The sequence below is a fragment of the Achroia grisella genome, unplaced genomic scaffold (assembly GCF_030625045.1).
Source record: "Achroia grisella isolate CSIRO2021 unplaced genomic scaffold, CSIRO_AGI_Agris_v1 utg900, whole genome shotgun sequence".
Classification (NCBI taxonomy): Eukaryota; Metazoa; Arthropoda; class Insecta; order Lepidoptera; family Pyralidae; genus Achroia; species Achroia grisella.
Genome location: NW_026713059.1, coordinates 704,252 through 718,734, shown reverse-complemented (window position 1 = coordinate 718,734; position 14,483 = coordinate 704,252). Strand labels below are relative to the sequence as shown.

At 35.6% G+C, this 14,483-nt stretch overlaps 1 protein-coding gene across 1 annotated transcript in view; it reads right to left on the bottom strand.

The window, feature by feature from the left end:
• The window catches only part of LOC131853168 (cholecystokinin receptor-like), a 45,541-nt gene extending 41,038 nt beyond the window's left edge, over positions 1–4,503 (bottom strand). The window contains exons 1-2 of the mRNA XM_059203992.1: positions 4,258–4,503; positions 1,190–1,304 (exon numbers count right to left, since the gene is read on the bottom strand). Coding sequence (XP_059059975.1) covers positions 1,190–1,304; positions 4,258–4,503 — 361 coding nt within the window. The remainder of the gene's footprint in view (positions 1–1,189; positions 1,305–4,257) is intronic.
• Between the last annotated feature and the right edge of the window lie 9,980 nt (positions 4,504–14,483).

The following is a 14,483-nucleotide window of genomic DNA, read 5'->3' as shown; positions in this document are numbered from 1 at the left end:
CTGTGCGTTAGCTGTGTGTTAAAACTGACGACTATATATGTATATGAAACTACTGTTCTATATATATCATACTGTATCACAGGTGACGTGATATCCGTGATACTCCACGGATATGACGTTATAATATACCGCTTGTGGTACTCCACGTGCGTTACTATTACGAAACATGCCTCTGTACCCAGGTGCTATATCTCAACTGAACTATTAAACCAAATGACAGGTTATAAGTCCACCAAGGATCAGTACATTGTCGAGTTGGTCCGCATAGACCAGGAGTAACCTGAAATTCAGGGTGACGCAGCTAGAGTCGAGTCACAACCCGAGTTTTAAGGCGTTTGTGGCCCGGATCCCTACCAACATGCTGTCCACCTTCATGAAGGAGGACTGGCCGAAGGAGTTGTGTAGCAGCGCTACCGTTGCAGGTTGCTTGCATCATTGCCGTGACCACACAGGCAATTTATATTTATATCTTATATTAATTTCAATATCATTCATTCATATAAGGTATTTATAATATAGGTCATTAGTGGCTTGAATTAAATAAATAAAAAATAGGAAATATATATATTTCCTATTTATTATTCATTTATATGTATATGTGTACAAGAATATAACGATTGGCAATTTTTTTTTTATTTCCTTCTATCTTTCATCAATTAATCATCTCCTGTGTATTGCTGTTACGAAACCTGCTCTGTACCCTGTAATTTATCTGCCATATCTCAAGTGAACCTTTAAAACAAAACACAGCATATAAAGCAAACGGCTTAACAGACAGAAAATAGTCTACCCATGCTATATTCAAACACTTTACTACTTTATTACAGGAACATTACTGAGAACAAATTAGCAAATAATAAATTACTTTATTTATAATATTTTATTGCACTAACATTCTAAGAACATGAAGAAAATTATAACACTGAAAATAATACTAAGTAGAAAAGTAAATTCGGTCTTATAGTTAAAGCAATTTCTTCCGTCTTCCTTCCTTAGGAAAGAGAATAAATGTAAAGTATAAGTATTTATTATTTACTACTACTACTACTAGTATTGTATTAATTTACAACCAATAAGATTATTATCTATTTATTCGGTAGTTATACAGGGAATAATTAAAAATCTAAAAGAAAACACTCCTGCTTACATACTGGTTTATAATATTTAAGTAAATAAGGAAAATATTTACCTTGCAAGAAAGGTATCAGCTTGCACATAAATGCTCCAAACAAGAACCTCCTGTAGATTTGACCGACCAACGTGAACGGAAGACAGAATACTCCAAGTAGAAAATCAGATATTGCCTGAAAGAAAACATTACAGTAAGTACTGAAAATGATTATAAAATTTAAAAAATATTGTAACGTTTGTTAAAATATAATTAATAAATTGTAGCTAAGAACAATCTCGATAACGTTAACTTTCATACAAAATCAACCGTATCATAATTGGTCCATCCGTTTAAGGATAGATTGACGGCCTCAGTGGTCTAGTCGTTTACCCCACTGCCTTACTTCCGATGATTGCGGGTTCGATTCCACCAACATTTGTATTTATGAGTATAATTGTTTGTATTATCTGGGTGTTTTCTATACATGTTATGTATGTATTTTAAAAAAATCTATGATTTTGTATCAGTTGTCTAGTACCCATAACACAAGTTCTACTTAGCTTGGGACTAGATGGCTCTGTGTGAGTTGTTAAAAAAAGGTATGTCAAACATATAACGCCCTTCTTTTTGCGTTGGAAATAAAAAAGTAATAGCGTAGCATTATATATTAGTCCTACAGAATATAGGACATATATTCTGTAGGACTAATATATAGATACACATAAGTACTAACGCAAGACAATCATATGATTAAGTAATGCTTTTCATTATATAGTTGACTGTTTCCACTTATCATCAGGTAAAACGACAGCAATTTTTTTCTAAAAAAATTAACTTAGCAATTAAAAACATCACAAAAAAAACAAAAAGTTTGTATATAAATAAATGATTGTTTATAAACAATATTATAAACGTTAAAGTTTGTGAGTATGGATAGATGCACGAACTACTAAACGGACTTTGATGAAACTTTACAGCATTAATATAACACATAGATAATAAATTTCATGGGGGTGAAATCGCGGGCACAATTACTTGTAAATTATATTTAATTAAGTTTGATTCATTGAGTGTTATTATAAATAAAAAAAATATATTATACCTATACTAAATCCTATATCAAAATCATATATAATAAAAAACTGAAGCCATTTCTATTTTTTATGAGAGTATAGAAAACAATATTTTCAAATTTTCAAGTTTTCAAATTACAATATTGTTATTTAAAAATTGAATATATTTTCTGTCTTCGCCTTTCTTATTTATTGTATAATTGCATGTCTGCAATATCAAAATTAAATATGTAAATATATGAAGATATTAAAAAAGAAAACAATAAAATATATTCTTGATTACTTGTGACATTAAAATATCTAATGATATCTGTTCGTGTCAAGATCCTTACTAATATTATGAATGCGAAGGTAACTCTGTCTATCTGTCTCGCTTTCACGCCAAAACTATTGAACCGATTTAAATGAAATTTGGTACACATATAGTCTAAACCCTTTTCTTTGGACTTTTTGTTTCGATTATTAGATATTTTTTCTTTATTTTGTCAAGGTATTCGCGGACGAAGTCGTGAGTACAACTAGTTAATAATTAAATAGTAATCACTTTGTTCTACTTATTATACAGAGCACAGATTAGATAATGTTACATTTGCTCTGTATGAGCTTTGTGGCCCAGTGTTATCCTGACTGACAATGAAGAGTCGTAACTTTGAATCTGACACGTTATATATGGGGCAGACAAGCAAATACAGAGACGGTCTGTTACGCACTGATTTATTAACGACTTAGTTAGATGGACGCAGCCATCTCTATATCTACTTATATAAAATGAAACTGTGCATTATAATATGCGTTAAATTTCAGTACACAAATTTTAATTAAAATTTAATTACTGTAAAATTTAATTACTGTAAATTTCATCAAAATCTGTTCAATATTGCAATTTTCATGCAATATTCGTTATCATATTAACATGGATAAATAAATACTTATTCTAAATGTACTTACATTATAACATTTAATATAAAGTCGGTGTTTTCGAAGGAATAATACATATATTTGATACTTTTTATAGGAATTAATTAAGTTCCGAGCCTTAATTTATAGTCCATCGTGACCTAGGTTTACTACCCTGAATTATACAAGAGCTCATAAATTCAAATCTGACGAAACAAGTTTTTTTTTTTAATATATTGCGAGGAGGTATTAACAGACACTTATGTATATCTAAAGACGGCATAGCCCCACTAGATGGTCTGACCAAATTCGCTCATCGTTGGACACCATGTTCCATGTTCAATTGAGTTCTTCTCAATTGGATCTATATTCTGAACTGGAGGGTAGGGAAAAAGTTAAAAATATAATGTAAAACATTTGACGTTCATAAGCGGCTAAATGTCCTATATGAATAAATGATTTTTGAATTTGAATTTGCTCTCCATTATGCAAAAGACCGACACCATCTGTGTAAGGGTTGTAATCAGAAAGAAAGTAATTCTGCGGGGCTGTCACGACCTTCAGGTATGAGAAAAACGACTTGAGGAGGAGAATGTACACAAATTGTTTGATGGAGGAATATTGCTGTGTTTGTAATATAAAAAATAAAAAAAATAGAATCGTTTTGTACACTAGATATATGTATTGGTGCCGCGAAATATTCGAGAAGTGTGTATAAATTCATAATTAGAAACAAAACAATATCGATATTCTATGCGTGACGTTCTATTTTCAAATTGTATAATTTTATTTTTAATTTTTTATACGATATAAGTGCGTTAGGATGGTTATAATACATAAGGCGAAACGCATGTATATCGTAAGTTGTTTTTCAATACACCTAATTTTTAATAAACTCAACCATAAAACTGTGATTTAAATAGTTGCTTTGCCGCTATTTTACTTTTTAAATCAGCGCGATGCCCGCTGACTGGCGCCGTGCGGCGGTCAGTTCGAATTTTGAATAAATGTCACTATTTGCTTTTATAACGCAAGCGTATTTTATGAGATGCTTTATATATCGAAACTGGTGAAATTAGATGCACTTTCCGAGCAAGTTAGTTGGAAAATACATAAAAAATCTATTTCCGATCGTAAACATACTATATCTATAAAAATCTATAAGCAGATACTTACTAAATTTAGCAAATAAACATTTGTCACTGTTCGCATCCTTCTGTTGCTGGTAAGGGTGGCAATGACCATACAGTTGCCAGATATGGAGAGCATGAATATTAAAAAATACGGTGGCAATATAAACCGCCACTCGTATGCATTGGTGACTGTGGCATTTCGTACCACAACCGCTGCCGAGGTCGTGGTCACTTCACGGATACGCAACGATGAAATGTTCAGTATGCTTGTTAGGTTTGATTCATCCATATTTATGGAGATCTGTAACAATTAAAAATATGTATTTATTTATTAACCCTTTATTGCAATAGAAGTGAATTTTAAAGAACTTATATCTATACATCTATACATATAAATAAAATTAGAGTATCTGTTTGTAATATTGAAATAACCGTTTTTTACTACATGCGTATGAATATAAATATGGTACATATACCAAAATAACAGTTTTTACAATTTTTGTCTGTCTGCCTGTCGGTCTGTTTGTTCCGGCTAATCTCTGAAATGGCAGGACCGATTTTGACGGGACTCTTTTTGGCGGGTATCTGATGAATAAGGAGTAACTTAGGCTACTTTTATTTTAGAAAAATAAAGTTAAATTCCACGCGAACGAAGTCGCGGGAACAACTAGTTAGAGTAATAAGTTACAAAGGTTTTATTATATAAGCTATCTCCTCTAGAATAAGCTAGATTGAAATGAATAAATATTATTGTACGTTTGAAAGCAGTATAAGTACAAGAAGAATAATCAGGAAACTTACTTGTAGGTCTTTTAAATAGATATCATAATCTAATTAAAAAATAGTTGAAACAAAGCTTTTTCTTTTTGAACAATTGGATAATTTACTAAGAAATAGATTAAAACAAATCATTTGAATGACTCTTTATACGTTTATATTTTAACCCCAAAGATTAAAACTTATATTTTTGATTAACTCTTCCGTGGCACCGACAAAAATGTAATTTAATTTACCATGTAGCTGTAGATTACAGAGAGAACGATATGCTATCATGTCAAGGGTTGCTTTCACCGCGAAGTTAATACCTCTTTCTACCCCATCTGGGCCATTCATGCGATATTAATAGTTTTGAACATTTGTTATTATTTATTAGCCTGGGTGGTTTAGTGGTTTAGCATATCGCTTTACCATCCGATGGTCGCGGGTTCAATTCCTTGCACGGTACAAACATTTATATTCATGAGTATAATCGTTTGTATATGTATTTATTTAAAAAAATATATTATATCAGTTGTCTAGTATCCATAACACAAGCTCTGCTTAGCTTGGGACTAGACGGCGCTGTGTGAACTGTCCTGAGATATTATTATTATTATTATAGATTAAATAAACAATTGGGTAAAACATATTAAAATAGTTGCTACGCAATAAACTATTGTAAGAAAGGTTACCACACTATTTTATTAGTCTACACGGGTCGAATTTATACGTAACTGCACTGAACTAATAACTTTGGCGGCTCAGACGAGATGTTCAAATATGAGCCTGACTAGCATGATATTGTATCCTGTCGGTTCGATCGAATCATAACAGGTATCCAGTTCTCTCAATATTCTAGCGTCTGGTCACCGACATCAAATAACGAGGACAGGCTACGTATCACAGTGAAACAAATAATTAAATAAAGATATTGTTTCAAACTATTATTTACAGTTTTATAATCTGGAAGAATTGCATTATCGATAAAACCGCCTTTTGCACCAAGTTTTATTTTTAATGTTTCATTTTTTTTCACTGTTATTTACAGTTTTGCAATTGTGTAATCTGGAAGAGATTGTCTCTTATTTATCGAAAAGACCGCCTTTTATACTTAGTTTTATTTTTTATGTTTTAATTTTGTTCATGTCCTTTTATGTTGATGCAATAAAGTTTAATAAATAAAGTGTATAAACGGTTTTATTTCTGAGCACCCGACGCTGTCACACACATTATGACCACCGGTCGACTGGAGATGGCTATGGATGTAAACAATTTTAAGCGTATGTTTTATCGATTTAAGTGCTATTTTGCGGAAGTTCTTTTCATAACTTAATGGATTTATATTATACTAGCTAAAACCCACGACTTCGTCCGCGTAAAATGTGACCTTGACCAAATAATGAAAAAGTGAAATAATCTACACCAATAAAAACCAATTAAAAAAGTTTCATCGTTATAGCTTCAAAAATGACGAAATTCCATACAACTCAATCAAGAGCCTAAAAAATAAATTTCAGGCTTCTAACTATAAAAATTATGACACTTTCATACAACCTTTCATCTCCTCTTACAACCCCTTTTTCACGTTAAAAAGGATGTTCGCCCATTTCCTTTCTCAGGGCCTAGATTGTCTGTGTAAATCGGTTCAGTAGTTTTGACGTAAAAGCAAGACAGACTGAGTTACTTTCGCATTAGTAAGGAAGTAAGGATTATTTAATTCCTCTACCATTAGCATGTCTTAAAGATATGTCCGTGGATGGAGCACAGACATAATATTATTAATATATAAGATATATTACAATAATTGTATCATTTCGAGACTAAGACATCAGGTAGACAGATTTATCTGCTCGTAATAATTGTTTACATCGACATCTCCAGTCGAGTAATACCACAGATAATATTATATTACATACTAATACGTTTGTAATAGCTTCAAAATATCGGGAGCTTATAAATAATATTATTATCGTAAATACTGGACATTATATTTATATATTCTAAGTGTGAAGAAATATTTATATATTTATATTTATATCTATAAGGCTAATATAATAAAGGTTACCTATTTTGATTCTATTTCCGTTATATTTTCGGTCGATTGTAATTGCAATAATTGAAAATTCAAATATAGTGTCCTAAAAATAGGACAGGAAAGGAATGGGTTACCAGTTCCCGGTACCTAATATACAGGTTCCTACTTAGTTTTAGAACTAACATCCAAATATAAGAGCTTCTCAATTGGAGGACACTGCTGGTTGGTTTAGTGTATTGATTTGTCTTTTTCTTTGTAGTCTTAGACTTGACACTGATTTTATATTATCTATTTTATTTCTTCCTTAAGCCGAATATTATAAGAGTCGAACTCAGCATCACTCAAGCCCAAAAAGAAATATTGACAACTCGATAAACTTTTATACAAGACATGTACCCCTTTTTACAAAAATTCCGCGGACGGAGGAGTATATCGTACACACTTATATTTTATATAGAAAAGGCGTGCAGAATGTAATATTGTTTTTAGATTATGCATAAAAAATACATTAAAAAAGTACAAAAAAACTTTTTACTGTGTCACTAAGATACGAGTACGCATTAAACATGTTTAAATTGTTATGTTTTTTTTTATATACAATTTTTCTGACAAATAATACCACGCAAAGAAACGACGGATTGAAGCGAATAATAAATTAAATTAAGTCTAGTAATCTATACGGAAGGTAAACATAAGGTAGAACAATGGTATCTAATTTAGTTATTTACAAAGTAGTGGCTGTAAACAATCCTAAATGGGCGAATAAATTAAACTAACTTAGTATAGAGAAAGTATGAATAAATTAATTGCACCAAGTTTTATGATTAATGACTGCCGTTAGCAGAGTAGGTAGATCGTAAACTACATTTACTGATTATAAAATGAGATAAAAAATGTTAGGAAATCAATTCATTCGTGTAGTTAGTTCTGTGCTATTAATCTTGTAGTGCGTAGCGGTTTTTATGTTGATTATCGCATGCCTCTTACTTGTTACTGTGTATTTATTTATTGAAAATAACATTTATTTTATTTTTTCTTCTTGTATTGAGTATGCGTTCCGAATAAGTGCTAGAATAAAAAAAAACTAATGGGCTTATATGAGATTATTTTAATAAAGATTATTTATATTTCTGTATGTTTTCTATAAAAAAATAAAGACAAAATTTGTATGGCAAGCGTAGTTCATATCGCATTTGGATTAGCATGACAAAAATAATTCAGTTAATTTGAATCATGCCTATTATTCGCAGGAGGAATATTGCATGTTGTAATAATTACTAAAGAAATTATAAATAGTGATTCACGTGATACCTATAGGTATGACATGTAACGACGAATGTAATAATGCATGTATATAATGACATTAATGAAAAAAAAAAAAAAAAAGAACAATAACGCCGTTCGCTCTAAGTTCAACATTCCATTTTAAAATTGAGGCATTTTTTTAAGAAATATTTAATGGCTATTTACGATCTCAAACAGTTATGTCACTTTTATAAATAAAGTTTAACGAAATAATAAAGGAACATTCTTATTTACGTAATACATTTTAATAATTTTTATAGTAGTTAAATAAAATAAAGGCAGAATTATAGAAATAGCCTTGGACAATTTATACAACGTCATCTAATCAATTTTGTGGTGGGCTCTAAAGAAGAAAGGTGTGCCAGGGAAGTATGTAGATCTAATACGTGCCATGTACATCCGGTCTAACACATACGTCCGATCGGCGGTAGGTGCCTCCGAAAAGTTCAGTGTGGCGGTAGGCTTACACCAGGGTTCGGCTCTAAGCCCTTACCTCTTTGAAATGGATGCTCTGACATCGGACATTCAGGACAAGGTACCCTGGTGTATGCTGTTGGCCGACGATATTGTGCTTGTTGGTGAGGATGGAATCGAGGTCCAGAGTAGACTAGATACATGGCACGAAAAACTGGAGAGTGTTGGCTTGAAGATCAGCAGAACTAAAACTGAATACCTATTCTGCGATTTCGGCGGTCTTCCAGTTTCAAGCCTATCTGTCTAAACGGTGTAATGCTTCCGGTCTGCTCCGATTTTCGGTACCTCGGTTCAGTTATTCAAAACAATGCCGACATAGACCGCGATGTAAGGCACAGAATTAGTGCGGGATGGATGAAATGGCGACAGGTTTCGGGAACGATATGCGACCCCCGAATGGCCTTGAAACTAAAGGGTAAAGTTTATAAATCTATCATAAGACCTGTCATTTTGTATGCATCTGAATGATGGGCCGTAAAGGGGATGGACGAAAGGCGTGTGCATGTGGCAGAAATGCGAATGTTAAGATGGATGTGTGGGGTTACCAGCAATGACAGAATAAGGAATGTGTATATACGAGGAAGTTTGAAAGTTGCGCCGGTTATAGAAAAGTTGCGAGGTAACAGATTGAGCTGGTATGGGCATGTTATGAACGGAGGAACGAGGACCATGTCTTATGGAAAGTGTATAATATGAACGTAAAGGGAGGGGACGCCCTAAGAAAAGATGGATGGATTGTGTGAAAGATGATATGAATAAAAGAAGAGTATGTTCAGATATGACGACCGGTAGAGAGCAGTGGAAGTGAACGACATACTGCGCCGACCCTAAATAATGGGATAAAGGCAAGGCAATGATGATCTAATCCCAAGTTTTACATAGCTTGTTTTATTGGTATTAGACAAATGATAGAAATTCAATATATGTTTTTTAATCTTTAAAAAACTTTTTGTTAATATACAGTTAACATACATAGAAAACATCGAAACTATACAAGGGATCTTATTCAGGAATATAACAGTTTGTATCGTGCGAAGAATCGAACCTGCGACCAGCGATGCTAAACCGCTAGACTACCGAGGCCGTCAAAATTACTTCATATATATTTTACTGCAGAGTTCGTTCTGTTGAGTACAGAAGTTGAGTTAAAGAGTTCAAACGTTACAAAATTATACAAATACCGGCCCTGTCGTTTGCAAAATGTAATAAAAACCTAACACTTAAGAAAAATATTGAAATTAAGAATTTTCTTTTTGAAGTTGGTACATAAATAGATACCATAAAATACATACAGGCCATCGACCCTCATTTACGCAAATATTCCTTTATACGTAAATGTAGCAGAAGGGAAAGTGTTCTCAATCGATCACGTTACGTATGTTATAAGAAAAGCTAAAAAAATATATTCGGATTTCGATCCTTTATATACAGAAAATCTGCGACTTCGACTGCATTTTTTCTATATAAGTATAGCCTATGTTTGTCTTCGTAATACCATATGTTATCTGTGGTAATACGATCTATCTTTACGTCAAATTTCATTAGATTTTGTTGAGCCATTTGGTCGTGAAAAGGTAATAACTAGACTGATGGACATATCTGTCGCATTTTTATTATTACTAAGCGGGTACTAGCCGCCATTTTGTCAGTTCTTTTTTAAATGCAGGATAGCGCATGTCCTTTCTCATGTCAGAGTTTAACTTGACGTTAGTTTGCATTAATAGTCTTTCAAGAAAGAAGATCTAGTATGGCGTTAGATGACCATCAGCCGCTTTTTCCATTACCCTTATCGCAATTTCGAACCTAGATTCGCCAGAGATGCAAAGATGGACAAAAACCACTGATTATAAACAATCAAAAGTGGCAATTCCGGTAGTAAACCAAAGATTAACAAAAACGTCTAGTCCTAAAAATAATAATTATAAATAGGAAAAACTTAAAATAATAACAGGAACAATAACGGGCCACTATCGTTTGTTAGTGGCCCGTTATTGCCCTTAATACCTGTTTGGGGTTTCTGATTAGTGTAGATATAAAATAAAAGTTCGACTTACGGTTGATAAATATGTATGTATATATTGTCCCAACACGTAAACACAGTTACACTTAGATAGGAAGAAAGTATATACAGTAGAAGGAGAAGAAAGTCACAAGCACAGTAAAGAAATAAGCACAGAATGAATATAAGCACTAATGAATAAGGTGATATAAATGAGAATAAGCAGAGCAATATCAATTACAGTACGGCCGATTTATCAAGCGAGTAGCGAGCGTTCCGCGTCATAGATAGTTCTCGACTGGTTTGGTAAGATCGAATTGAATGTGCGCTCGCGCTGTTGGCCGGTTCCTCGGCGCGCTGACTACCTACATAGCGAACAAAAGAGTTGTGACGTCAACCTCTTATTGAGCGTATCCACTGCACGCTGCAATTGTACTAGACGAACCGGTACGGTTTAATATTGATAAAGTGTAAATAAATATTACGTATATATTTATGTATAAGTATATGTATATTGTATATAATTAAGGTTATTATTATTAAATAATTATATGTAATAAATATTTGTAAATAACTGTAAATAAATTTATGAAGCTGTGTATTTATGTGTGGGAATCGCCTACACCACCCCCCACCAGAGACCGTCAGGGGCGATAAAAATTTGTAAACTTCACACGCCGCCCAGAGCGAGTGATACGGTCTTTGTGAACTTCAGGCTGGGGTTCCTCTTCTTGTTCTCTAAGAATGAAAGCCGGTTTTAATCGGTCTATAGAAACCGTGACTTCCTTATTTTTGTGGAGTATTTTAAAAACTTTATCTCCTCTAGTTAGAACCCTATGTGGGCCGGAGTAAGCGGGTTGGAGTGAACCACGTGATGCGTCCTCACGTAGGAAGACGTGATCACTGGTGGTTAATTCCTTGTGGATGAAACATTTTGTGGTGCAGTGCCGCGAAGCGGGTACCGGACGTATGTTTTCAGCAAATTTTCTAAGGCGAGCGGAAAATTCTGATATATCAGTGGTTCCGGGTACTGTGGCCTCAAAAAATTCGCCAGGTAGTCTTAACGGCTCGCCGTATACTAATTCTGCCGACGAAGCCTGTAACTCGTCCTTAAATGCGGTTCTTACACCGAGCAAGACCCACGGCAAGGATTCTGTCCACTGGTCATTAGCGTGACATACTATTGCCGCCTTGAGTTGCCTGTGGAAGCGCTCCACGAGACCGTTGCATTGTGGATGGTATGCGGTCGTCCGTTTATGCTCAAAACCAGTCATTTTGGACAGACTTTCGAACAGTGCTGATTCAAATTGCCGTCCACGGTCGGTTGTAATGACTAATGGGCAACCGAAACGAGCAATCCACGATGACAATAAGGTTTTCGCCACAGTCTCCGCAGTAATGTCTTGTATCGGTACTGCTTCCGGCCATCGTGTGAAACGATCTACGCCAGTAAGACAATACCGATAGCCTTGCGAGACTGGCAGCGGACCCACCAGATCAATATGAATCTGAGTAAATCGCGCTCGTGGTAATTTAAAGTTGGCAAGGGGGGAATTGACGTGTCGATTAATTTTTGCACGTTGGCACGAAATGCAGACGCGTGCCCAGTCCCTACAATCTTTCCTAACACCTGGCCAAACGAACCGTTCCGCTATTAATTTGGCGGAAGCTTCTTGTCCAGGGTGGCTAAGGAAATGCAGGCTATTAAAGACTTGCTTTCTGAAGGGCTTTGTTACAAAAGGCCTGGATGTCGCTGTACTGACGTCGCAGTACAAGGGTAAGCGATTTCCAGGTATATGTAGTTTTTCGAGGCATAAAGATGATCCTTCCTCGATGAGTTTTGCTAACTCAGCATCGGTGACTTGACTTTGGGCTAAGAGGTCGAGATCTACTGGACTGCTCAATTCATCAATACGCGACAGAGTATCCGCGACGACATTATCCTTGCCGGATATGTGCCGAATGTCGGTGGTGAATTGAGAGATGAAGTCCAGGTGCCTATACTGCCTAGGCGAGCAGTTTGTCTTCCTTTCGTGGAATGCGAAACTGATCGGCTTGTGGTCGGTATAAACAATAAAGTGCCTGGCTTCGAGCATGTGACGGAAATACTTTATAGCTTCATAAATAGCCAGTAACTCACGATCATAGGGGGAATATTTTTCTTGGGAAGTGGTTAACTTGCGGGAGAAGAAAGCTAAAGGTTCCCACAGATCGTTTTTATACTGCTGTAAGACAGCACCCAAAGCTTTATCGGATGCGTCCGTCACCAATGCTAACTTAGCACTGCAGTCTGGGTGGGCTAACAAAGCTGCGTTAGAAAGTCCATCCTTACAGGACTCAAATGCCGATAGGGTGTCACCTGATAAATTGATTGGGTGTGATCCTTTTACAGCCCCAGTCAGCAACGCGTTTAAAGGAGCTTGAGTTTGGGCAGCTTGAGGAATAAATCTCCTATAAAAGTTGAGCATGCCCAAAAATCTCCTTAACTGACGTACGTTGGTGGGGGTAGGAAAGTCCCTTATGGCCTGCACTTTGGAGTCCAGTGGTTTGGTGCCATGCTCAGAGATATTGTAGCCTAGAAAGGTTACCTCTTTAGCCCCGAAGACACACTTGGACGTATTAACCAGCATGCCATAGTCTTTTAGCCTCATGAATACCTTACGGAGGTGATCCTCATGCTGTGCCTCGCTCCTAGAGAAGATTAGAAAGTCGTCGAGATAGCAATATACGAAATCGAGGCCTCGGGTCATCTCATCGACAAATCTTTGAAAGGTTTGCCCCGCATTCCTAAGACCAAAGGTCATGAAGGGAAATTCGAATAACCCGAATGGCGTAGTTATTGCTGTCTTCGATATATCGTCAGGACTGACAGGTATCTGATTGTATGCCTTCACGAGATCCAGCGTACTGAAGACTTTACAGCCTGAAATGCTGTGTGAAAAATCGTGAATATGCTTAATCGGATACCTGTCAGGCACTGTACGAGCGTTAAGCAACCTGTAATCCCCGCATGGACGCCAACCGTTGTCCTTCTTTGGCGCTAGGTGCAGAGGCGATGACCAGGGGCTCTCCGAAGGCCGGGCTGTGCCGCTGGTGATCATCGACTGAAATTCCTGTCGCGCTATTTTAAGTTTATCGGGGGCTAGGCGACGGGGTGAGCTAGATACTGGAGGGCCTGGTGTCGTGCGGATATGATGGACGGTGTTGTGTGGTATTGTGTGATGTGTACCAGCTGGTCTAGTGATATCTGGAAACTCATCAAGAATTTTATGATAACGAGAATCACCAGTCAAGACCTTTACAGAGTGAACATTTTTACAATCTACAGATGTGGCAACAGAAAATATAGATGTAGTATTATCTATCAGCTTTTTATTGCGGCAATCTACTATTAAATTATAAAATTTTAAAAAATCTACTCCTATAATAGGTTTGGTTACATCAGCAACTACGAAGCGCCAACTATAGTCTCTATGCATACCAAAATTTAAAGTTAAATGTACATAACCGTATGTTGATATAGTTGAGCCATTAGCTGCACACAACTCGAAGTTAGTAGGGGCACGACGGTCACGCAGCGCCGACCGGGGGAAGACACAGAGGTCGCTACCAGTGTCGACCAGGAACTGTAACTTCGAAGATCGGTCGGTAACGAAAAGGCGACCAGTAGTAGAGGATGGGCAATCGTCAGCCGCCA